At 40.6% G+C, this 26,094-nt stretch overlaps 1 protein-coding gene across 5 annotated transcripts in view; it reads right to left on the bottom strand.

Annotated features, from left to right (window-relative positions):
- The window catches only part of ENTREP2 (endosomal transmembrane epsin interactor 2), a 407,682-nt gene that overhangs the window by 243,149 nt on the left and 138,439 nt on the right, over window positions 1–26,094 (bottom strand). For 3 of the 5 annotated variants that reach the window (XM_005284996.5, XM_065558310.1, XM_065558309.1), the window contains exon 2: window positions 21,006–21,062. In XM_005284996.5, coding sequence (XP_005285053.2) covers window positions 21,006–21,062 — 57 coding nt within the window. Of the gene's footprint in view, window positions 1–1,100; window positions 1,196–21,005; window positions 21,063–26,094 lie in introns of all 5 variants that reach the window. The other 2 variants (XM_024101862.3, XM_008164078.3) reach the window with 1 other exon arrangement.

Here is a 26,094-nt window from a genome sequence, read left to right as displayed (position 1 = left end):
TATGTTATTTGTTTATATTCATCCTTTGTAATTTGACCTAGTTTCCACTTTTTGTAGGACCCTTTTTTGATTTTTAGATAATTGAAAATCTCCTGGTTAAGTCATCATATTATTTAAAACTCTGTTAAAACTTCCTTGAACACTCTGAAAAAGTTTTAACAATTCATTGTGTTTTAAAATAGTTCGGTTTACTCAGGATACATTTTCTATATGCTCTATTCCTTCCTTTTTTTGCTATCAAGGACATATACATGAGAACAGAATCCAGATTCACATTCTCAGCTTCACATAATATCCACTGGGTGTAGTTATGGGGTGTGATAGGAGAATGTTGTGGTGCAAAGCCATGTTCAGCTTCCCATTCCTCTAGTCTGTTTCTCATCTGCACAGTCCGTGATATTTTTTAGAGCACTCTCAAGGCTGTGCTAAATTACACCAGGTCCTGTTGTGACAGCCAGGGAGCACTGGAATGCAGGGACACGCCACAGAGGGATACCTCCACGAGTCACACCCACCCAGGTTTAAGTCTGCTTTGAGCCAGGAGATAGATAAAAAGCAGATGTTACAGATCCAAAATCAGCCATTTGTTTTAAAAAGTTCATCTGTTCTGCTGCTGATTCCCCACTTGAGATCATAACCTCAGAATATGGCATCATGGTTCGCTGTGGAAATTATTATAGTGACAGGAACAAAGGATTAATGCTTTAACTGAGGAATAAGCAAAAGCAGCAGATCAATTTTTTGGTAATGAACGTCCTATTTTAATGCAATCCTCCTAAACAATAAAGAACCAATCAATCAAGAAAGAGGTTCTTGACAGAACTGTTCCTACATAAGTTGCTTTTTCAAGTTTTCCCTTGAAGCATCTAAGGTTTCCTATGTTTTTTAATTATGAGAGCCAATAGAGAAAGTACTGAACATTATGGGGAAATTATGAAGTCAGAATGAATAGAAAAGACTAAATCTGAACCCTGAAAACTAACCACTAGACACATGCTATTACTCAGAATGCACTGGCTATCACACATTTTTTAAAAGGTGAATTAATCTGTAATGAGAAATCAGTTGAGATAATAAGCAATACAGGAGGAAAAAAATACCTCAAGTGTTGTGTTCAGAAATATTGTTCTTCCTCCACTTTTTCCTGTAGTTCGTACTTGCAAAGAGTAACATGGACAGCTGATAACCCAAAACTCTGAAAAAGCAATGATTCTTGTGTAGCAACAAAACAAGTCTAATGTAATACACATGAAAATAAAAATTATGTACAGTAAGGCATTGCGGTTTGGGAGTCTGATAATGAGCTGGAAGATGGGAACATCTACATTGTAATGACGACTTTGGTGCTGATTGACTGTTACCTTGGGCAAGTAACCTAAAGTTTATGGGCCAAGTTCTAGCCTGATTCTCATCCTGTGCAACTCTGCTGATGTCAGCCAGGTTAGTACCAGTGTAACTGAGAAAAAAATCTAGCCCCTATTTCTCAGTTTCCCTCTCTGTAAAATGGAGTTAATGAAACTTATCTACCTACCTAAAAGAGGTACCTGAAGAAGAGATCTGTAAACTTGAAAGCTTGTCTCTCTCACCAACAGAAGTTGGTCCAATAAAAGATATTACCTCACCTACTTTGCGTCTCTGATATCTTCGGACCAACATGGCTATAACAAAACAGCATATAATGGGGGTGTTATCGTTTTTAATGTTTATAAAGCATTATGGCAATGTAAAGTATCATAATATTGAGAGATGCATCTTCCCCACCATACTCAAAATTAAACTTAGCTTCCCAATGTAAGCACTGAGTTGTCATTCTCTGGGAGCTAATGGTGATATCTGAACCTATTTATGATTCTGTTACATAATGATAGCTTTTTTTAGAAAGTGTTTATTTGTAAAACACTACTGAATATATTATACATTTCAGGATAGGGAACTGTGGAATTTATTGTAGTGCACAAATATTCTTGGTGTCGAGTAAGGTTTAAAGCAGACAATACATGCCATTATCTCTTTATTTTATGGCTTACACCCTTAGACTGGTTATTGCTTATACCCTACGACCCGGCCTCTTAGCTGATCGAGCTATCAGCAGTGTTTCCAGTTTATTCAACATACTCATTTTGTTTGCTGAAAACAACAAGATTTCCTAGAAAGAACCCCGAATGTCTTAAAAAAGTGATGTGACTACAATACTGAGCAAAACAGAGTTCATATATTCAAAGTTTGGCATTATACAACAGAAGTGTCTATGCCAGTTTGTAATACACAGCCAGTTCTCAAAACTTTATAGATAATAGTTTGCTTGTATTGTGCAAACTGATTTAATATTTGATCTTATAAACTTGGTTCTTGTCCTCAGATGAACAAATCTATAATAAAACAAGGTATGTGCCAAAGGTATGTGCCAAATGTAGGAAAAAAGAATAAGAAACTGATTAACAAAATGACTGAAGTCATGGTTCTCTGTAGTATCTTCCTTTCAACGCCAGATCTTTTAACACATCAAGACAAACAACAAATGTACATTTTCTAGCTTGGTACCAATGAACCTAGTTGATGATGATGATATCACAAGGCAGAAAGGGAATGACACAAAATTACTGCCAATATACTTAAATATTTGCATACTAGCAATTCCCAGGCAATATAATTCATTAGCATGTCAGTTGTTCTTTGTACTATGAGGCAGTAGAGTTATCAGGCATTAATGTCAGCAATGAAAAAAATAACAAGGCAGACACACTATGCCTTGGAAAATAATCAATAAGCATTGGTTATTTCACAACATAATCATTCAGTGCCAGCATTTTTTTTCAGTAACTGGTTATTATACAATAAGTGCAAACACAGAAATATGGAATAGAACCAGTTTGATACATGAGCATCAACCTTGCATCTTGCAAACAAATTTTTCCACCTAGAATTTATTTTAAAAAGATGAGTTGTTTAAAAAAACTAGTGATTCTATTTAAATATTTCCTTCCTTTTGCAAGATATTTAATTTCATAGGGAATACTGAACAACCGCCCAGAGATGACCTGTGCCAGCCAATAGTGAAGTGGGAGGGTAGGCTGAGTGAGGGCAGCTGGCTTCAGTAGTGTTACTGAGCATGCTCAGTCCATGTGAGCATACTCAGGACAAGCCAAGCAGCAAATCTAGAGGGGCAAGTGACCCCCCTTCTCCCCCCCCCCCATGTCATCTCTGCAGCTGCCAAATCAGATATTTCACTGGAATGGTTTTCCTGGACATTCTGAAGACTGATTTTTGGGTCATCCCACTATTTGGGGAATGAACAAGCCAAGTCTCATAAAAATTGACTGATGTACCTAGCAAGACCTTGTGAACACTACTGATAACCCTCTTAAGCTCAGTGAAAAGGATAACTTACAGTAGCTTAGATGCTGACTGTTTTGGACTATTATACTGGCCTTAAGCTAAGTTGGACCCTCATGGTTATACATACAAATAGTCAATTCAGAGAGTTACTTTGTTTTCTATGATTTGTTAATATTTGTAATAAATACATGGGGAGTAAACTTTACACTGCTTGATGTGATCTAGGTACCAGTCACATACTGCTGTATTTCCTTACTGAATGTAACACTGTTTGGAGAGGTTTCTTTTTCTTTCTGTGAATAGATAAGACTATTATATGGCTATGCTGAAAGAATGGCAGCATGGCTCCAGGGGCATGGAGAAGGGTGAGCTCGAGAAAACGGGGGGGCTGTTAACCCCCCCCCCCCCCACGGCCCCAGAGATGGGAAAGGGCAGGCAAATTACACAGAAAGGGGACAGTGGAAAGAAGAGGAACTAGCATCACCCTGTCCCAGGTACTTCCACCCACAGGCAGGTGGGAAGCTGCAATCGGGGAGGGTGAATTTGCAAGCAAAGGCTAGTCAGTGTCTGAAACAATCAACATGCATTGGGGGGGGGGGCGGGAAGAGGAGTGAAGCAAGGGCATTTAACTCTTTCATGTACTAGCCGTGCTGCAAGTGGATGTATGAGGCTGCAATTCTTTCTGGCTCAGGTTGCTGCTCAGGTGTCTGTACCTTTGCTGGAAAGGGGACAAGCAGAGGCAGCAGCTGCAGCGCAGGGCAGTCCCAATGGTATGCATCCGAAGAAGTGGGCTGTAGTCCACGAAAGCTTATGCTCTAATAAATTTGTTAGTCTCTAAGGTGCCACAAGTACTCCTGTTCTTTTTTCAAAGGCTGGAAAGGGGACCCAAGGCAGACAGTAGTGCAGCAGGGGAAAAGGAGGGCTCACAAGTACAGGGGGCTGCTAATACCCAGGGTGCTGTGTTTAATAACCCAGGGCAGCCTCATGGACTGAGGAAGGGAAATGACCGAAGGGAAGTGTCCATGCATGTAGGTGGGCAGGCTGTGTGCATCAATGGGGTAGTCAGTGGAGCTGTGCAGCAAATGGTCAGTGAAGTTGTTTCTGAGGTTTTCTCCACAGCATTACAGCGCTTCCAAAGAGCACAAGGTCATCCATAACCAGGATGTTCTCTTCCACCGAACACAAGGGATGGCGGTAATGCTGATCCCAGGGATGAGTGTGATCTGAACCACACAGAGGTTGGGGGCATGGGTGGCAGAGGTGGTATTTGGCTTTCCAGCCTGGCAAGGAGTGGCAGTTGCAGGGGCCACTGCCAGGTGCAGGGACTATGCTCAACCAGTCACTCAGTGACTTCACCTGAGGGGGGACAGGAGTCAGCCTATAAAATACTCTGGGCCCAGGAATGGGAGGTCCAGAAGCCGCACCTTCAGTGGGGGCATGGATGGTATTACACAGCTGCTGCAAGCTAATTTGCATTTACTACAGCAGTTTCAGCCAGCTAAATGTGCGGGGTCTGCACGGGGTCACAGGGCAGGTCCAGCATGGGCTCAAGTTTGGGCAGCAGGACGGGGCAGGCCCCCGGCAAGGGTAGCTAAGCCCATGTTGGGAATGAAGCCCCTGGGCACATGGGGACTCATTGGCCATCAGGGCATGTAACCTCATGGGACAGAGTAGAGACTCCCAGGGGTGTCTATGAGGGAGCAGGGCTCTGCGGACCTCTCTCCATGCAGTCCTGAGTATGGTTATGCCAGGGTGGCTGACCCAATGGGAGTTCACCTACTCAATACAACTAAATATAAAATCCTGAGAGGCGAATACATGGATATATTATCCCTAGTGCACAGGGAGGTGTAAAGACAGTAAACATGGGCAAGGCAACCAAAATAGCCTAGAACATGAGAAAATTGGGAGGCTGCCTTCCTCATATATGAGGCATTATAGTACAGGCCTACCCACAGAGGAGCCCTGCCTTACTTAAGCATATGGATATAATTAGGCAGTCACACAATATGTTTGGGGGCATGTCCTGGTTTAATTATAATTAGCAGTTTTAATTAAGGGCAGCAACATAAACTGGGATAACGTGGCATCACATACTGTGGCTACAGTAGATCATACCAAGGGTACCAGGGGTTTGTTCATACCGCAACAAGCTCAGGAGGGGCCCCAGGCACGTAATAGTATTTGCTGGGCATTTAGTGATGGTGGTTGTTTTCGCAACCCCTGCAGATACAGGCATGTTTGCGAGATGACTTATATTTCGAATTGTATTTCGACAAGGCTATGCCCATGGGTTGTTCAGTATCTTGTGCAGCTTTTCAGAAATTAAGTACAATGTTGCACTGGGCAGTGGTGCAGTCAGCGGGACTAAACCAAGTAGTGCATTATTTATATAATTTTTTTTTTTGTTCGCCTGGGGCACCTGAACTTTGCTTTCAGGGTTGTTGCACCCTTTTGTGCCTGGCAGGCAGCAGCACCGGCTGGCATAGCCAAGCCACACCATTACATACCAGTCACTAGACATATGAAGGAACATTTGAGGGTGTGGAAAAGTGTTCTGAGTCGATTTGAGGGTGTGGAAAAGTGTTCTGAGTCGATTTGAGGGTGTGGAAAAGTGTTCTGAGTCGATTTAATGGGGTATCATTGTGGAGGGAACAATGGTTATTACAAATGGTTAAAAATCCACTCAGATGCGGCGGGGGGGGGTGCAAGTTTTGGGGTGTTTTATCAAGGCAAATGGTGTACACAAAATGGCCCGCCACCTGGACACACAACGGGGTTGATTGATGAACATGATCTTGGAATTTTTTCCCATTTTAGTTGCGGTGGTCATTTGGGGATCGGAGCTGACTAATATAAGGGGGTGCTTCTAGTGCGACAACATAGCAGTGGTACAGGTTATCAATCGCCAAACTTCCAGATTGCACAGGGTTATGAAGTTGGTAAGGGTGTTTGTACTACAATGCTTAACCTTCAACATCTGTTTTTCTTCCAAGCATGTGCTAGGCATGGATAATGGCATCCTCTACACAACAGCACTTCTCAAGAGCTGTAATCTCACAGTTTAATCAGGGCCCAGCTGGCCCTATAAAGGCTTGAGCCAGGAGCTCAAGCAGACAGACTCTCTCTCTAGGCTTTAGAGAGGGAGGGACCTGGCTGCAGGGAGCTGAGAGAAGGTACCTGGAGTGGAGCAGGGCTGGGGGAAGGCCAAGGGAACTGGGGAGCTCCGACCTGGAAACCCCCCAGGCTGCGGCCTAATGGAAGGCCAGTTAGGTACTGGGGTTGCAGGGGGCAGCCCACGGGTAGGCAGAGGCAGCAGGTCCGAACCCCCCTTGCCTGTGATGAGTGGCTGATACTGCAGTCTGCCCCAGGGATTGGGGCTAGATGGTGACTGGCAGTAGCCTTACACTGAGGTGAGGTGGGGTTAGTGGGTGGGGGTTCCCCTGGGAGGGGAGACCCAGAGTGTGTGGGTATTGCCAGGGGGCAGCACCCAGAGAAAGGGGCACCGGGGTCCAGGGAGGGACACGGGGGCCAGTGACAAGGTGGATCACCGGCCTGCAGAGGGCGCCCCGGGCTGGAAATCGAGCTAATTCCCTGAGACCAGCAGGAGGCGCCACAAGGGTGAGTCCGACCCTTACAAGGTGGAGTACTCAGGTTGATGGAAGAGCGCTCTCCAGCTGACTTATTGTGTCTTCACCAGACCCGCTAAATCAGTGCCACTGCATCAATTGCAGCAGCGCCTATTTAGCACGTAGTGAAGACAAGCTCTCAGAAAAGTCTTAGTGCCACACGAGTGAGTGCAACACCAGTGTGAACATAGCAGTTTGAATGTTATCTCACAATGTGGCTGCTCTGACTCCAGAGAAGTAACTCAAGATAACGCAGCATTAAGGCATACCCCAAGACATATCAATGTTGTCCTGAACATCAGTCTGAGGAAGTCATTCCAAAAGTGACATGCAGCATTCCCTTTCCTCATGGGAACAAAACTACACAGCATATTCTACTGACAGCATACCATTCAGATGCAACTATAATAAAACTACATTTTGTCCTCACTCAGAATATTGTGCTCTGTTTCAAAAATACATAGCATGTCAGAAAGTCTCTGAATAAGGCTATATACATGCCAGGGTTCTGAAGACCTTATGAAACACTTCAACTTCACTCTTATGGTTAACATTGTCATCAGAACACCTTCATGTATCTGTAACATTGCTCAGAACTGTGTAATATGCCCTCTTTCTGAGCAAACAAGGGTAGGCAAACTTTTTTACTCTAGTTTTGAATCCATTTTACCCAACATGGGCTCTTATACCATCCTCATCACCACAGTATGAGTGTCTTTAAGTGCATTAAGCAATGTGACTAACTTCTGCCACGTGTGGTTCATTCTTTCCTCTGGGGAAAAATTGTGTGCACAATGTAGTGTTTTGTTTGGATAGGATTTTTTAAAATTATATGTACATATTGCTATGTATCTATAATGAGTTAAGGTAAAGCCAAAGAAATATCTTGCCCTTGAAGGAGAAGATGGTTACATTTCAAATGGTTCTTAGTTTTGGGGGAATTGATCTCATTCCAGTCTTGCATCAACCCCATACTATGCTTTGTCTCTTGCACAAATAAGCTATACTCGTGAGGTAGGCTGCTCTGTCATGCCCACTTAGCAGAGCTGTCTACCATGGTCCCAGTGCGCACCTCCGAGCTTTAAGTGACCTTTTTGATATCTTGTGGCCCAGGTGAAGATCAAGACCTTGAATTTGACTTTATATTCTACAAAAAGCCAGTGTAGAAAATGGAGGACAGGTATGATCTGCTCAAGTCAAGTATTACAGGATTCTGAACCTTCTTAGGAGACTGTGAAAAAGGAGCAAAATTACTACAAAAATTGCAGTAAAAATAGAGGATATATTATTACATGATATATCTTATATGCTGACCACCCACTTCCATTCCTTTACTGTTTATCATTTGTTCATTCATCATTTATCAGCTTCATTCTTTTTAATTTGGCATTTGTCAGCTTTTTCCATTCATTTTTATTCACCAATTGTTCAGTTATCGTTTGTCAGACTTTTCTAGGTATTCTGATGTGCCAGCACTGTTTGTTTATCATTTGTTAGCCAAATTTGTCTTTTCCTGTACTCCATCCACTCATCTGTCAGCTTTCCCCCACCTTCCACCCCCTTTTTTTTTCAGTATGTTGACTGCCTCATAGATATTCATTAACTTCACTAATTTGCTTCAGTTTGGCCTTATTTTGGCCTCATTTGTTTACTGTCATTCCCCTTTGATATGCGTCAGCTTTTGTGGTTCATTGCTGCCAGCTGCAAACCCATTTGTCTGTCTCCATTTGTTTACATATACAGGACCATCTACAGTCTGTTTTACTTTCTTGTGCTATTCTGATGGATCAAGACTTAGTAAGGGATGCTATTGGCACCTCAACAATGGCTATCATTCGTTCACCAGCCTAAATTGGAAGCATCGCCATTAAAATCAATGGAGTTGCTCAAATACACACTGCTGTAAAAGAACAGACACTGACCCATAATCTATGTATACCTAGAAAATTATACAAATGATAAAGATGTATTTTACTTTATCCAATATTTTCCTCCAGAAGATGTTTTCCTGACCAGAAGACTGAAAGGCAGCAGAACTGCGGGCTCCACTGTCCATGCCACTGAACAGATTTTTTTGGTGCATGTCAAGGGAAAGATGGAGAATATAGTTTTGGATACACAAGGGTCAGGATTTGGTTAACAGTAAATTATAGCTGGCATTCATTACAGTGGGGATGCCCACATTTTCAGAAACCCAGGGTTGTACTGGCAGTTTACTAGGATCTTGAGAGCCACTCCTAAATTATCTTACAAAAAATATTATAAAAATAAATTACAGTCATATATGTGGATGTAGATTTTCCTTGCTAGATGAGCAGATATTGCTTATTAGAGTACAATACCAAAAAAAAACCCCATAGCCGATCAATTTTTTCCTCACTTTGCAGTTACTGTGAGAGGGAAGCCATGGTCTGTGTTATAAGACACTGTCCTGCACTTGGCCCTAAGCACTTTAAACAATTCTGCATTATAAGTAGTTGATCTATGATCATAAATTAGTCAAAGATACGTCAGCTATGCCTTTTAATCAATAATAAAGAAATCTGAGTTACGAAAAGGAGAAGCAAAAACTCAAAGCCTCTCATCCAAATATTTTTTGTTGGTAACAGTAAAAGATGTGCTCAAAAATCATTTTGGAGGTTTAGTCTCAATTAATATAACTCAGCATGCGGTGTATACTATGAATTTGTATTCCTGGTAATATATTTAACATTAATTGTGTTACAGACAGTTACACATGTACTTTTTCAGCAGTAATTTTTTCTGGTGCTGTGTCTTTATTATAGTAATTGCACCCCCCCTTTTTTTTTTAATCGAATAGGTTCTGAATTTAATGAATCTTTGGGTTAAACTTTGTTTAGATTCTAGCTATCTTATATTTTTATATACACATACACACACTAACTTCCTTATTCTGTCCTCAGGTCGATATAGTGTGTTAGTAAGGAACATATGTATGAATGATTTTTCCTTACTAACATATATGCATGTATGTATTAATGATTTTTCCTAACTAACACACTATGTAGACCTGAGGACAGAACAAGGAAGTTAGTAAAGAAAGAAAAATATTTTGCAGGTAAAGAAAATAAACTTCTTAGTTGCAATACAATTTAAAAAAAATCTTCCACATAACATGTCAGATTCATCCCATGTGTAACTCTATTTACAATGAGGATGCTAAAACAGGGCTGAATTTGGACCAAGATCTTTGGCTTATCTAGAATCATAGAAAAAAATGAATAGAAGTAACTTAGTACAGTACTGGAATTATACCACTCTAATAGTAATGTTGATTAATAAAAATTATTTTTAACATTACACAATTTATGTAATTAAAGAGTACCTATTAATCTAGGTAAATATAATTTAATTTAATAATCTGAATCCTGCAGTAGATATGAATGTATCCAATAGACCATAATGGAGTTATAAATTTCGTATACTCACACTTGACGAGATTAAAATATGCTATACTTTAAATGAATATTTCCAACCATTCCCAGCCAGGCAAAAGTTATCCACATTATTTGTAGTGCCTATGGTATTTATCTTTAAAAATACACATCTGCCAAAATATTTTCATGCTTCATTAATTCTATAGTAAAAATATCAATCCATACACTTTTACAAGAAAGAAGATACAATGATGGCAATGGCAGATGAACAGCCTGTATCAATGTCTACAAACATTTTGTTTTACCCACAAAGAAGGCTGTAGATTCTTATACGTATAAAGAGGGGAAAATGTTATTATCAAAGACAGCTTATGAAATGTGATCTTGAAGTCCCAAAAGCTTTTGTACTCAGTGTGTAGTAATATTTATAAACATAATGCTACAAGATAAGCTGTCCCCAAAGGCTTTTTAGAATGTTGTAGAATTGATGCAAATAAATCAGTAATTGCATTGCCTAATTGAACTCCATTATTAAATGCACCTTATTCTAGTATAAATGTTAGGACTCACTTTTGGATGCATCATAAAATGCCAAACTATTGAATACAATCTGTAAAATGAATGAATGTACTGTACAATGATTGTGGTGTTGACATTAAGGGCCAAAAAGCAGGTCTACTCTGCGGTTGCCAAAAATTTGGTACAACCTATTATGTCCAAAATGAAAGGAGTACAAACTATTAGAAGCCGGGAGTGCTTTTAGGAACACTGACATTCACAATGGTTTCTACATGTGTGGGGCAAGACAGTTCTACAAATCAACATTCTTATTTGCTTCTGGTTTTGTCTGGGTCCTGACATTTTCTTTTTTATCTTTGAGTTTCTATCTGCATATTTTAATAAGTGCTCTTTTATGTCAGTTTTCCATTTATGGCTATTTTTCTTACCGACATTTAATAAGACTGGTGACAAAGTAGAAATAGTACACTGAGTTAATAAGCAGGATTTTAGTTTTCACTTTTTTAAAAATACTCAAACTATTTTACTAGTACAAGAGAATCCTACAGAAGACCTCAAATACCTTGAGCATTTTACATATTTCATACCGCGTCAGTGTTTAAAGAACGAAGACCCTAGTTTTAATATGATCAACTAAGAGATGTATGTTCACTTAGATGAAGGTCATGATCTTGAGTATAATGAGCCCCCAAAGTAGATGTATAATGAATTTTCTGAATAAATTTTGAGCACTAATACACTTACATTAAATTGTATTAACCTTTTACTTGCACAGAGTTTTGCTAACATCATAAAGTTACATTTGATTCTATTTCTGAGATTTTGAAAGAAAAGCCTACAGACCTTTTAGAATTCATGTCAAAGGTTATTATAATTCATATAGTTTGCAACTACTGCCTATAGAGAGAAGGTACTATTGGTACATGAAGTTAAAAGCTCTTACAGATGAACTATGAAAATAGCTGCTACATAGATGGGACTGGCATCCATAGTGCTATTCCATGGGGAAGGGAGTAACAGGAATAAAATAGAACAGAATAGAACATATCTGAAACAATTCATAATTAGATACTCTATTGTAGACATTTCTCAGTGGCTTAGATAAGTTTTCTCAGCAGTTCTAATGAAAATAAGATAAAGTACAGAAAATATGGTTTTTAATTAGCTTCTTAGATTGTACTCTGATCAACATGGCACTAATGAGAACAAAACAGGAAAATGCGGATGAAACTTTGAAAAGGTCCTTGATATTCTTCTTTGATTGCACTATGCCCAGAATATATTGTACTCAGCAGAGGATCAGAGTGAAAAATAATGGACTCAGTGCTCAATCTAAGGAGAACAAAAAGAAAAAGAAAAAAAACAGCCAATCTAACTTTTCATTCTGTTGAATGGAAATCCATTTCAGTAACTGTAAGTTACATGCAACACATACTGATATGTAGTTTGTAATGACAGATATAAAAGAACTTATTCACCTTGTGCGGTAACAATGGTTCTTTGAGATGTGTTCCCCTCTGGGCGCTCAACTGTAGGTGTATCTGTGCCCTGTGCCTCTGATCAGAGATCTTTGGTAGCAGTGTCCATTTGGCCCATACATTCATTCTTTCTGCTCGAGACTAATTAACACTGCATGGGTGAACCACCCTCAGTTCCCTCTCTGTCACAGAGTCACTAACAAGAACTCCGAAGTAGAGGGGAGAAGTGTGGGTTGTGGTGCACCAACAGGAATACACATCTCGAAGAATCGTCATTACTGCACAAGGTGAGTAACTTCCTCTTCTTATTCAAGTAGTATCCCTATAGGTTCTCCACTATAGGTCACTCCCAAGCAATATCACCAATGGAGGGTTGGGGCTTCAGAGTCGAGTCTGTTAAGGATGAAAATACAGCGGAGACAACGATGGCATCAGAAGAGGAGTCTCTTGTTCTGCATAGTGTTCTGCAAAAGTATGAGCAGATGCCCAGGTTGCTGCCCTACAGATTTCTGGACTGAGAACGTCTTTAATGAAGGTGACTGAGGTAGAAACCGACTTTGTGGAATGTGTATGGATTCCAGGTGGAGGTAATTTACAAGCATGATAGCAGTAGTTAATATGATTCAAGGCACATTTAGAGTCTCTGAGCAGATATTGCTGTGCCTTTTGATCTTTCTGCAATTGATAGGAAGTGCTTGGGAGATTTCCTAAAGGCCTTCATCCTATCCAAATACAAGGCCAAGGCTCCCCTGACATCAAGTCTATGTAGTATAGCCTCCCTGTTATCACGGTGAGGCTTTGGGTAAAACGTGGGAAGATGAATGAGTTGGTTCATGTAAAAAGACAAAGTCACCTGGGGAATGAATTTTGGGTGTGGTTTGAGAGTGACCTTATCTTTAAAGTAAATCATGAAATGGGGTGTGTGCACCATTAATGCTGCTATTTCCCCTATCCTCCTTGCCAAGGTGATAGCTACTAAGATTGCTGTCTTCACTGATCAAGAGAACACATGGCCATAGGTTCAAAAGATGGTCTAGCTAGACTCCTTAGAACTAGATTCAGGTCCCACATTGGTTTGGGGTGTCTGGATTGAGGGAAGAGGTACCCTGTGCCCTTGAGGAATCCTTGTTGCTGGATGAGTAAAGACTGAATAACCCTCTATGTGCTGGTGGAAGGCCGTTGTGGTCACAAGATGTATTCTGAGTGAGCTGAGGGATAGCCATGCCCTCTTGGGGCCTAGTATGTAGTCTAGCATGATGGGGAGGGAGGAGAATACTGAGGTAATTTGTATAGAAGTATATCAAGACTGGAATCTTTTCCATTTTTGTAGGGAAGTGCAGTGGGTAGCTGATTTTCTACTGTGCAATAACACTTCCTGTACCTCCTGGGAGCAGTAGCTCTCTATGTGTTGGAAACATTAAGGAGCCAAGATTTGAGCTGAAGGATCCATAGGCTGGGATGGAGAGTTAATCTGCCCTTCAGTGAGAGGAGGTGAGAAGTGAATTGAAGAGGGATTGGTGGACACGTTGCTAGCTGTGTCAGGTATGGGTACCACATCTGGGAGCAATCAGTATAACTCTCACTTTTCCCCTCTTTACTTTTATAAGGACCTTCAGCATCAGAGGGAATGGGGGAAATATGTTTAGAAGGCCCTTTTCCCATGGGAGAAAGAGAGCATCCCCAACAAGTGTTTTCCTAGGCTGGTTCTGGAGCAATAGAGGGCATTTCCTGTTCAGGTAAATGGTAAATAAATCTATCATTAGGGTCCCCCAGTGATCAAATATGTGGGGGAGTACTGCTGGATGCACGTCCCATTTGTGGTCATGTGAAAACCTGCGGCTGAGAGTGTCCACTATTATATTCTGTACTCCCGGTAGTAGGCAGCTGATAAAAGAACAGTGTGGCAAATGCACTAACTCCAGAGTTTCACCACTTCCATGCATAGGGAGGATGATCTGACACCCCCTAAAACATGCACACTATGTTGTCTGTCATGACTCTTATGTGAGAGCCTCTGATCAGTAGAGGAAAATGAACCCAAGCATTTCTGACTGCTTTTAGTTCCAAGAGGTTGATATGGAGGGACGACTCCATGGGGGACCATTTGCCCTGAACCTTGTGTTTGTTCAGATAGGTTCCCTAGCCTATTAGGGATGCACCCTGGCTAGAACCAATGTTTGGGGGGTTGTGTGAATGGGACCCCTGCACAGATGTTCATAAGGCCTTTCCACCAGTCCAGGTAGTCTTTGACCCTGAAGGGCATTGACGGACGTTTGTCTGGTCTGTCTCTGTTTGGTACATAGACAGACCTGAGCCATGCCTGCAGGCACCTCATGTGTAGTCTGGTATGAGATATCACAAACATATATGCCCTATGTGCCAGAGAAACTGGGGCAATGTCTGGCTGGTGTATGTAGGCTGGTCTGAACTGTCTCTATGAGAGTGAACAGAATATGAAACCTGTGTCGTGGAAGCAGTGCCCTCACTTGTATTGAGTTGACATAGGCACCTATGAACTCCAAGCATTGCACTGGAGGCAGGTCGATTTCAGGCACTGATTTGTACACCCAAATGCATGAAGACTTATATAGTCCCTTGGGTGTCCCAAAAAGCATCTTCGAAGGAGAGGGCTCTGAGAAGTCAGTCATCCAATTAAGGGTAAATCGCGATTCCCAGGGTACATAGGTAAGCTGCTACTACAGAGAGGATCTTGGAGAATACTCTGGGTATGGATGAGAATCCAAAGGGAAGTACTCTGTGCCGGTAATGGTCCTGACCAAAGGTAAACCTGAAGAATCGTCTGTGGGATGGCTGGGTCGATATATGAAAGTAGGCATCTGGAAGGTCAAGGGCAGAGAACCAATCTCCCTGTTCTAGAGATGGGATAATAGCTGCTAGTGTGACCCTCTTGAACATTTGTGCCTTCACACATTTGTTCAGCGATCTTACATCTAGTATGGGTCTCCACCTTCCTTTTTTCTTGGGAATCAGGAAATATTGAGAATAGAAGCCTTTGCCTTGGAAATGTACAGGAACGGGTTCTAAAAATCGCAGGCATAGCAAGTGATCTGTTTCCTGTCTTAGTAGTTTCGTCCCTGAAGAGGGACAGGGAGGAGGGTTGGAGAGAAGGGAGGTGAAGTGGATAGAATACCCGTTGCAGATAATCTCCAAGACCTATCTGTCAAAAACCACTTTCTTCCAATTCTGGAGGAAAAGAGCAAGGCAACATCCAAAGGAATGTGAAAGGTCTGTAGGTTGCAGCTGATGTTGCGAGGAGTGTCTCGGGCCCTTGACCAATGCATCAAAACTGATGTTTCGAAGTAGTGGGTTGGGATTCAGAGGCTGATGGTTTACTCTGAATCTTAGGCCTCTTTCACTTCAGTTCATAGTAGTGTTGCAGTGGTGGATACTAGGCTAGTCGGGATCTATGGGATGATGGAGGACTAGATTTCCTTTTCTGTCCCAATGTGTAGATCCAGAGGGAGAGTCGTGTGGCCCTAGAGTCCTTGTGGGTATGGAGTGATGCACTGGTCTTATCCACAAACAGTTTGAAGCCCTTGAAAGGGAGGGTCCTTGACCATCATCTGCACCTCCTTTGGCCATCCCAAGAGATGTGGCCATGATACCTGACAAATCACTTCCACCATTGACACCGTACGGGTTGGAGTATCCAAAGCATCCAGTGCGTTCTGGAGCACCGTTCTCACCACTAACTGTCCCTCATGTATGCTAGTCTGAAACTGTTCTCGTTGAGTTTCTGACAGATGGTCAATAAACATATGGAGTTTGCTGTGGTTCATGTGATCTTATTTTGTCATTAAGGCCTGGTAATTTACAATTCAGAATCGCAAAGTTGCCGAGGAATATAACTTTTGGCCAAATAAAGCTAATCTTTTCCGATTTCTATCATAATGGATGACCTTAGCATGATGTTGTCGGCCACGTGAGTTCACCACGTCCACAACAATAGAGTTGTGTGGTGGATGTGAGAAGAGGAATTCTGAATCCTTGGAAGGCACAGAAGTACTTCTTATAGTCCCTTTTCCATGTTGATGTGATAGAGGCTGGAGTTTGCCAAATGATCTTAGCAGGATCCAGGAGCACCTCGTTAACTGGGAGGTCTGTTATAGATGAGGAGGATGTGCGCAATATATCCAGCAACCTGTGGATCTTAATCTCCTCAAGGTGAATTTGTAGTGTGTCTCCCACACTTTTTGTGAGTTCCTGGAACAATTTAAAAGAGGAAGTTACTCACCTTCTGCAGTAACGATGGTTCTTCGAGATGTGTGTCCCTATGGGTGCTCCACTGTAGGTATATGTGTGCCTCATGGCCTCTAGTTATTGTCCATTATGGATGGTGGTGAAGGCATTTCCGCCTAATCTGGGGAAGAAGAGGAGATGTTGGTTGATGGGGTAGCCATCTCTTCTAGGCTGGCATCTTGTTCCTCAAATGTTTCCTCTTAAGGTTCTGGGTCTTTAGACATAGAGGCTGTAGGAGACACTCACGGTAGGAAGCAATAGATGCCTGCGAAGTTAAGTGCCTGTATGCCACCCATAGATCCCAGTATGGCCACTAGGGTGGGAGGAAGGGCATAGGTGGCAGTATCCACAGGTGGTCATACCTACAGGGCTGAGGCTCAAACTGATGGTGAGACTGGTAAGGCCCTCACTGGTGCAGAGCATGGTGTAAAGGTAGTGAAAGGACATCATCTTGGTCACTACCCGTAGAGCCCTGTGTGGATACAAATTTATATCCACAGATATAAACTGGTATCCGCAGAACCGCAGGGCTCTCCCAGGAACCGCAGTGCTGAAAGGAGCAGAACATGGGGCTGCCACTCCAAGGGGTCAGCGCCCCACGCTGGCAGTTCCTCCGGTGTGGCTGTACTGCCCCCAGCCCCGCCCACCGGCAGCTGTCCCTGGTCACGCTCTTGTGTTCAAGCGGCACACACACCCCCAGACAGGAGATGCAGAGAGCTGCATGGAAGGGATGGGGGCAGGGTTGGGGGTGGGGCTGCGGGCGGTACAACCACACCAGAGGAGCTGCCGGCGCAAGGCGCTGGCTCCTGGTAGCAGCAGCCCCATATTCTGCTCCTTTTACCACTGCAGACCGTGGATAATGATTTATATCCACAGATGCCAGGGATGATTCCAGGGATCGAGACATGAGGTCCTGGTACAACGCAACAGGGATTCTGGAGTCCTGCTGACCATGAGATCCTTGGAAAATCAGAACTTCTGTGGTACTGTGGTGATCGGTACCTTCAGGATTGGTACCAAGGAGATCAACGGTGATCTTGCCCAAGACGGTTGGTCTGCTGCAGACTGTTTGGAGACCATCAATACTGATAGTTTAGATGCTATTACCACTTTTGCAGAGATGGTACGGTCTGCGTTCTTAACTTTGACAGGTGGTGCCACTGCTTCTCAACCTGCACCTATAGGGTCTTTAGGCTTATAGGCAGTACCTGCACCGAATAACCCATGTTTTGTCCTGTGGGTACTGAAGTGACTGATTGTGCCAGGGACCTCCTTTGGCTTAGTTTGAGGACTTGCAGCCCTCTTCTTGGAGACCTTACAAAGGGAGGCCTAGGATTTCCTCCTCACCTGATAATCCTTAGAAGTCGAAGGCTTTGAGGACAGTATGCATTGCAGAGAAGATTCAGGGCTGGGTCCTAGGGTTGGACCCTTCCATAAGGAGTAGTTTCAGTTTTAACTCCTGGTTTTTTTTCGGGATCTAGCCTTCAACTGTTGTCAGAAGGTATACTTCTTTGGAATATGAGCCTCTCTGAGGCACCAGATACAGTAGGAGTGTCCATATGTTACCTGTATTGCCTCCCTGCAGGAGAGGCACCTGTTAAACCTGGGGGAGTCAGGTATGTCTGGGAGAGCTGCGGGGGGTGCGATAAAGATTTTTGTTTGTTTGTTTTGATTTCTTTTAAACAAGGGAAAAAACTAATGGAAACCCTATAAAACTGAAAAACATTGAACAGAAACTGTAAGAGTCGCTAACAAAACTGAATGTTAAGGTAAGAGAAAGCAGACTGCTATTAGCCCTCTCCGGCCAAGGGCAGTTGAGAAGGAACTGAGGGTGGTTCACGCATGCAGCGTTAATTAGCCTCAAGGCAGAAAAGGAGAGAAGCACATGTGCAGGCCTAACAACATTCCTACCAAAGAACTCCAATCATAGGTGCAGGGCACAGACACACCTAAAGTGGAGCACCACTAGAAGAAGAAGCTAAATTAACAAAGTATTCCTATATATCTTCACTGATTATGCATACAAAAATATGAAATTAAGATTTAAACCATGTTCTACATGTACTAGCAGTGCTAATTACATAGTAATAAGATAATAAATACCCACTACAATAAAAACTATTGCAGTGGAGCCTACTTACAGCTTGTTCAAGAGTAAACTTTAAAAAAAAAAAGCCCACGAGTTAAACCAAAACACAAAGAAAAATACAGTGTTAACCCTTAGCATTAAATAAATATTTTGGAGAGGAATAAACCTCTTACGAGCTTGCAGAGCATCAAATGATAACAGAAAACAGAAGCCCAGTTGCAGAATTGTGTTTGTACAACCCCTGTATGTCAAATGCATACTCAATAACTTGGCATACACAATTGCATTCATAATCACAGTAATTACACACAAATAATGTATGCAAAATTTGGAAAATCTGATTTTGAAAGGTTTAAAGAATTTAACTATATATTGAAAGAGAGCAACAAAGTGGCTAAAATAATAGAGAGTTATTTTGGTGCAACACGGATGTCTGGTTTCTACTGCTGCTCAAATTTAGAAAGAGTTAACACAAACAGCAAAATCATTCAATTCAGTAATATCAACACCATCTCAATCCTTTGCAAGCATAAGGAAAAAGTAATAAAATAATCTGACATAGCAACAAATCACAGGTCTGCTAATGGCTATATTACTGTCAATAAAACGTTTTTTTCCTTTGCTGTCACAAACAAACAGAACCCCCAACACAGCTCCTTTGTTTCAAGTGCTCGGATTTCAATACAATATTCACATTATATGATATGTTAGGAATTTTTTAATGTACAACACAGAACTAGGAGTACATTTGGTTTCTGTCTAAAGTGTTGTAACCCAAAGTCAAATATATTCAAGGTTTTGCTTTAATTTGCTCTTGACAAATAAATCCTTTTTTCCTAAGTGAATGTCCCTAAGTATATCCAATTAATGGACAGGCTCCATATAACATTTCGGTTTCTCTTTTTGTTGAGAGAATATCTATATTCTATTCATTCATACTCAACTGTCTGCTTGACAAGCTGAAACATGATAAATTATTCAGATGAGGCTACTATCCATTTTGGATTAAAGTGAGGACTACTAAATGTTTTTTAAACTCATCAGCAAACTCGGCTTGCTGAATTATTATCCAAAGGATGAAAAATGAATACTATTCAATATTGGTTGGGTAGATCCTGATCAACCATGAGAAAGCTTGCTTCATTGGTTCCCTGTACAATGCTTTAACACGATAACAAATACAAATCCTACATAATGTTCATCAGTTAAATGAAAATAAATTTCCAAAAAGAATATGTTCAAAACACTTATTTTCTTTTGTTAATAACACCAGCTTTTATGAATAATGCAATTTTAGCACATAATCGGGGAGAGGTATGCAACATGGTCCTTTTTACTAAAGTCTATGATTCTGTAGTAAATGTGTTAAAGATGAAAACAATCCCACATCTCTTTATTGGTTCTTTAATTAATATATTTAATGAGAACCAGTTGGGGACATTAACTAAACCAAACCAATAAAATAGCTGAAAGGTATCTTTTTAGTATGCCTTCTTCTACAAGAATTTGTAATATCCAAATGGTGGGGAAATAGCTTGAAAGTTACAAGTTCATTAATGTTCTGATTGTAAAAATTTCTCTGTGCGCCCAATGTTATTTATTCTACACAGAAATCACAATTTCTGAGGATGCCACACGAGACCTGTGTGAAATGTTTAAATTGTAAAGTAATTGACACCTACCTGGGCTCAAGTTAAATTGAAAATTAAATTTCACTAAAACTTTGAGCAAATCTAAATTGGGTTTTTGGTTTGCATTGAATTGTGAAATGTGCAGCTTGCCTGATGTAAAAAAAACCCTGGCAATGGTTTTGACTCAGTTTTACTTTGAGATTTGAGCTAAACTGGACTCCAAACTCAAAGTGAAAACTCAGTGGGTTCAAACCCACAAACAAAGCCACTGAAAATGTTTACATAAATGCCTAAGGGGAAAAGCGATGAGATGTACACAATTTTTAAGTATGTTAGTTTCAAATGTTGAACATCCATTGCAGGTCAAGGACTATAACAGCGTTTAAAAGAGAACTGGATAAATTCATGGTGGTTAAGTCCATTAATGGCTATTAGCCAGGATGGGTAAGGAATGGTGTCCCTAGCCTCTGTTTGTCAGAGGATGGAGATGGATGGCAGGAGAGAGATCACTTGATCATTGCCTGTTGGTCCACTCCCTCTGGGGCACCTGGCATTGGCCACTGTCGGTAGACAGGATACTGGGCTAGATGGACCTTTGGTCTGACCCGGTATGGCCGTTCTTAAGTTCTTATGCCTGACATGACAAAGAAAGCAATATCACTTACCACAAGTGAGAGAGGCCTTTTCCATGAGACAACGCCAATCAGTCCTGACAACAGCACCTGAAATCAAGTGAAAAGAGTCAGCAAAGAGTCACAGATTTTATACTAACACCTAAAAAAAGTAACAGTATCTTTTAAGAAAGAACAATACTCAAACAAACTATAAGACAAGTAATTGGCTTCCAAAAGTGTTGGGACTGGAAAGTAAATACTGCAAGATAGGCTATTGAAACAAATAACGTAGGCCATACTTATAGGATGGGGGACTCTGCCCTGGGAACCAATGACTCTGAAAAATATTTGGGGTTCATAGTGGATAATCAGCTGAAGGTGAGCTCCCAGGGGGACGCTGTGGCCAAAGGAACTAATGCGATCTTAGGATACATAGACAGGGGAATCTCGAGTAGGAGGTTATTTTATCTCTGTATTTGGCACTGGTGTGACTGCTGCTGGAATACTGTGTCCAGTTCTGGTGCTAACAATTCAAGAAGGATGTTGATAAATTGGAGAGGGTTCAGAGAAGAGCCATGAGAATGATTAAAGGATTAGAAAACATTTCTTACAACGACAGACTCAAAGAGCTCAATTTATTTAGCTTAGCAAAGAGAAGATTAAGGGCTGATTTGATTACAGTTTCTATTTAGGGAACAAATATTTAATAATGGGCTCTTCAATTTCGCAGCGAAAGGTTTAACACAATCCAGTGGCTGGAAGTTAAAGCTAGACAAATTCAGACTGGAAATAAGAGGTAATTTTTTTTTTATACCAGTGAGAGTAATTAACCTTTGGAACAATTTGTCAAGGGTAATGGTGGATTTGCCATCACTGACAATTTTGAAATCAATATTGAATGTTTTCTAAAAGATACACTCTAGGAATTATTTTGGTGGAAGTTCTATGGCCTGTGTTGTACAGGAGGTCAGACTAGATGATCATAATAGTCCCTTTTGGCCTTAGAATCTATGAATTTTCATTCTATTTCCAACATGGATGAAAAAACATGGTACTGTAAATATCACAATCCCTCTCTTCCCCCTCCCCCGCCCCCCTGGATTCTACAGAGATTTCAGTCTGATTTCCAGATCGAAATGGTTCTATAAGTTCAGAATAAGTCTCAGAACCATTTTCACTGTTCACTAGTAAGTCACACCACCTGATGTGCTGTATGGTTTATTTTAATTAATATTTTCTGTAACAACATGAACTGAAAGAAAACTTTCAGAGAGATTTCTTTGCACTATCAGAATGGTTATGCATGGTCCTCCATTGCAAGTTAATAGATAAACAGAAGGTGAAAATTAGCACAAACATATTGTAATAATAAAACCTAATTTTTCCTACCATTTATTTGCTATGTGCATTAGTGCCAGACAAAAACCTCTAGCTCTGCAATATAAAATGTCTAATAGCTCATAATGTGTAGCCATACCACTTCAAATACACACACTCACACCCCTTGTCTTAATGTGCAATATTATGCCATTACTTATTTGTAATCATGAAAGACTTTTGTCGCGACAGGAAAAAATGTGGTCTACAGGATATCTTCTAAATTATTCAGGTGATTGACAGATCTTAGGCAGTGATATGATAGATGAGTGACCATCTAAGGGTTATGCAGGGACCCTTTATCACACAACTGAGAGACATGTTTTATAGAGCATATCATCAGAATTTGGAAATACTCATATGGGCCAAATTTTACAGCCCTTACTTCAGCAAAACTGAATCACTGAGCGTTTTACTCAAATATGGACTGCTTAGTTTCCAAGTAAAAGTCTGGTACCCCGTCCAAGATCCACCCATACAAACCAAACTGGGCTCTGAGAGTTAAGCATGTTCTTTCCTTCTCACACAAAATCTATAGCAATAAAAATGGTGAAGGCTAAATTATACTCTCATTTACAATGGTGAAATCCCTTTATGGCAGGGGGTAAAAGGACACAGAAAGAGGTCACTATCTCCCTAGGAACAGCATAGCAGCAGCAGGCACGGAGAGAGCAGTCACAGAATGCTCTATGCTCTGCCCTCTCACCTGTACTAAGACCATCTAGCCAGTGGAGCTGCTACAGTGCACAAAGGCCCAGTGACTTCTAGCTCCTCCACAATAACCACATGAGAGCTGCCTCAGGACCATTCTCCCATGGATAGAAAATCCCCCAGGAGCCTCAAAATGGGACATCTTACACAGCCGGAGCACCCTGTTGATATAGAGCAATGATAAAGTGTAATATTCAGTAGTTCACTGACACTATCAAAATTAATCTGCTTTGGACTCTTTAGGATTATTTGCACTATACTTTATAACTTCTGCCATGTAAAAGGAAGGTGAAGATTAAATAAAAAAAATTGGCCAAGGGGAGAGGGAGAGATGAAAGAAGAGAGAGAGTGTATGTATGTGTACATGAGAGAGAGAGATTAGGTTCAAATTAAATAACAGTTAAAAACCAAACAGGAACAGGTAGAAAAAGACAAGGGACTAATCAAAAAGTAATGCATACTGATAGATAAAGAATATGTGGTATAAGGATGATGATTTCACATGAGTTTGAAACAGCTGCATTACTCACTAGTCATACCTTACCATCATGCATATGTATATACTACATATTACAAAAACAAAAAAATAAAACCCCAAAAGTAGTTTAAAATTGTTTTAAAGTATTGTATTGGGACTAGCTCTCCATATCCCTCAGGCTTCAGAGACAGGTGAGACTTACCATGAATTCAACTGTATAAGGCTAAGAGCTAGAAAACAATATAATTAAAGACTATCAGAATGCATACACACTAGGAGGCAGCATGGGTAACCTACATTTGGCATTTCCTAACTTTTGAGAGGTTGACCTTGTGAACTAAGTGTCCTTTTAAACTTTTTTTAAAAATGTAATTATATATAATAATGGGTGAAATCCTGACCTCACTGAAGTCAATGGCAAAACTTCCATTGACTTCAATGGGATTAGGATTTCACTCTATTAATTTCTCCAAACAAACAAAAAACCAACCAAACTAACTAAAAACAATTAAGATTGCTCAAATGCACACACGCAACCAGGCAACCCCCCTCCCTCCCCAAAAAAGACTAAAACAAAGAGGTGAAACAACAACTCCTCCTCTAAGTTAAAGTTTCATCCAACAGTGTAACCTCCAACAGTGATTTCTTCCTCTCCACATTACATCCTCATTTACATCCACTTCTCCCAACACATAAGCCTCCTCCCTGTTACTCCACATAGAACTTTGGGGGTAAAATCCTTGAGACCTGGACTGAATTGACTAATTCCAGTGGTGTCCTGTGGATACAGTATTCTCCCTGTCAGGCATCTGAGGAAGAAGTGGTTTGAGAGATATAAGTAGCCATACTCAGAGTTATTAACATTGGTTAATTTTGTTATATTACATGGGATATTCAATATATATTAGTGGATAGTAATTTCGTATTGCATTTTTCAATTATCGTAAAGCATATAGAGCTAAAGATAGGCATATCAAGAAACCTAAATAAATTAAAGTTTATTTTGAGCCAAATTCTACCTTCAGACATGCAAATACAGCAACACTTAGTCAATGGGAACTGAATGCTTATATATGAAAACCAAATTTGGTCCAGAAATTGAGGTTTAAAACTTATAAAAAATACATAACAATTTAATACAACTTGCTCATCCTATCTGTAATTATAACCCAATTTTTATATCAACAAGCACCAAATAAGCCACTACTATAAATGTCTGGCTAGATGGACTTGCTACTTAACAAATAATGCTGCAGAATTATGACATGAAAAATATTTGTATCTGCTCTATGAGTTCACTGAAGTCAGGTGTTTTTTACACTACAAAACATTAATTTCATAGTCTGGAGCAATATATTTCACATTTTAGCAATAACTAGATTTGATGACATTTAAGTTTGCTGAAGATTTTATTCAAGAAAAGTGCACATTGGAAAAGACACCTTTTTCATATTTCCATTAGGAACCTGTAAATGCATAAATTTTAGATAGTTTTCATTGTGAAACTTCAGTGTTAGCATCTGAGCAAAGTACATATACAACAGGGGAAAACCCATGAAAGCATACTAAAAAGTAAATTGAAATCAGCTTATGGATTCTGATACTAAAGCCAATATGCAGGTAATATCAAGCGTTGTTGAGTATAGCTTGCATTCTACAATGTTTCCCGTGTCATATATGCTAGAAGTCTCTTATTACTGGAATTTTACTACAATACTACATTTTTCTGAAAGTTGGCAAAGGCAGAGAAAAGGAATTTATTTTTTGCAGTTAATTAAATTTGTTCACATAGCTAGGATAGCCTATTATTACCGTTATGATAAGTGTCCCTGGATTGATAATCCTGTAATGCAGAATTGCACTCAGGAAGGTAAAATGACAGGATTAGCAAATTCAACTTCAGGTTAGACAGCAACATGCTCTCAATGAAACAAATGGGCTGACTGAAACTGTAAGGCCATTAAAAAACACGTTTAGGAAAAATAACAAGGTAAGTATTGGTATAAAACACACACACAAAACCACTATTTCTCAGACCCAATACAAGTGAGTATTTTCAAAAGGTGATTTGTTATATTGTAATTCCTATGAGTAGAAATTCATTTCTACAATTTTTAACTGTCTGCAACAATTCTCTGCTTTATTTCTATTTACCATATTATTCCCACTCTGCAAGTCAGCACCTACCTACCACATTTAGGGCATTACAGAAAGAGGAAGGGAGAAGTCCCTCTGGTCTTCTGAACTGCAGTTGTGCTGGCCGTTACATAGGCCTGCAAGGTATGTCTGAATGGGAATTTCCTGCCACCCTCCCTGCTTGCGCACAACGTAAGGGCCAAGCACAATCTGGCCTGCTATAAAAAGTCCCCTCCACTGATACTTTATGCTGCAACAATGTCTTTAATGTTACCATTGTACAGTTCACAAGCAGCAATTGTAATTCTGATTATTACAGATTATTTAGCTTTTTTTTTATTCCACAAAAACTCTAAATCTATTTAATCATTGACTTCACTGAAGCTGCATCAAGGGTAAAATTTGGCTCGTTGTTTATGTGCATTCTTTACTAAGTAA

This window comes from Chrysemys picta, chromosome 10 (assembly GCF_011386835.1).
Source record: "Chrysemys picta bellii isolate R12L10 chromosome 10, ASM1138683v2, whole genome shotgun sequence".
In the NCBI taxonomy this organism is placed as follows: domain Eukaryota; kingdom Metazoa; phylum Chordata; order Testudines; family Emydidae; genus Chrysemys; species Chrysemys picta.
This window is presented reverse-complemented; position numbering and strand designations above follow the sequence as displayed.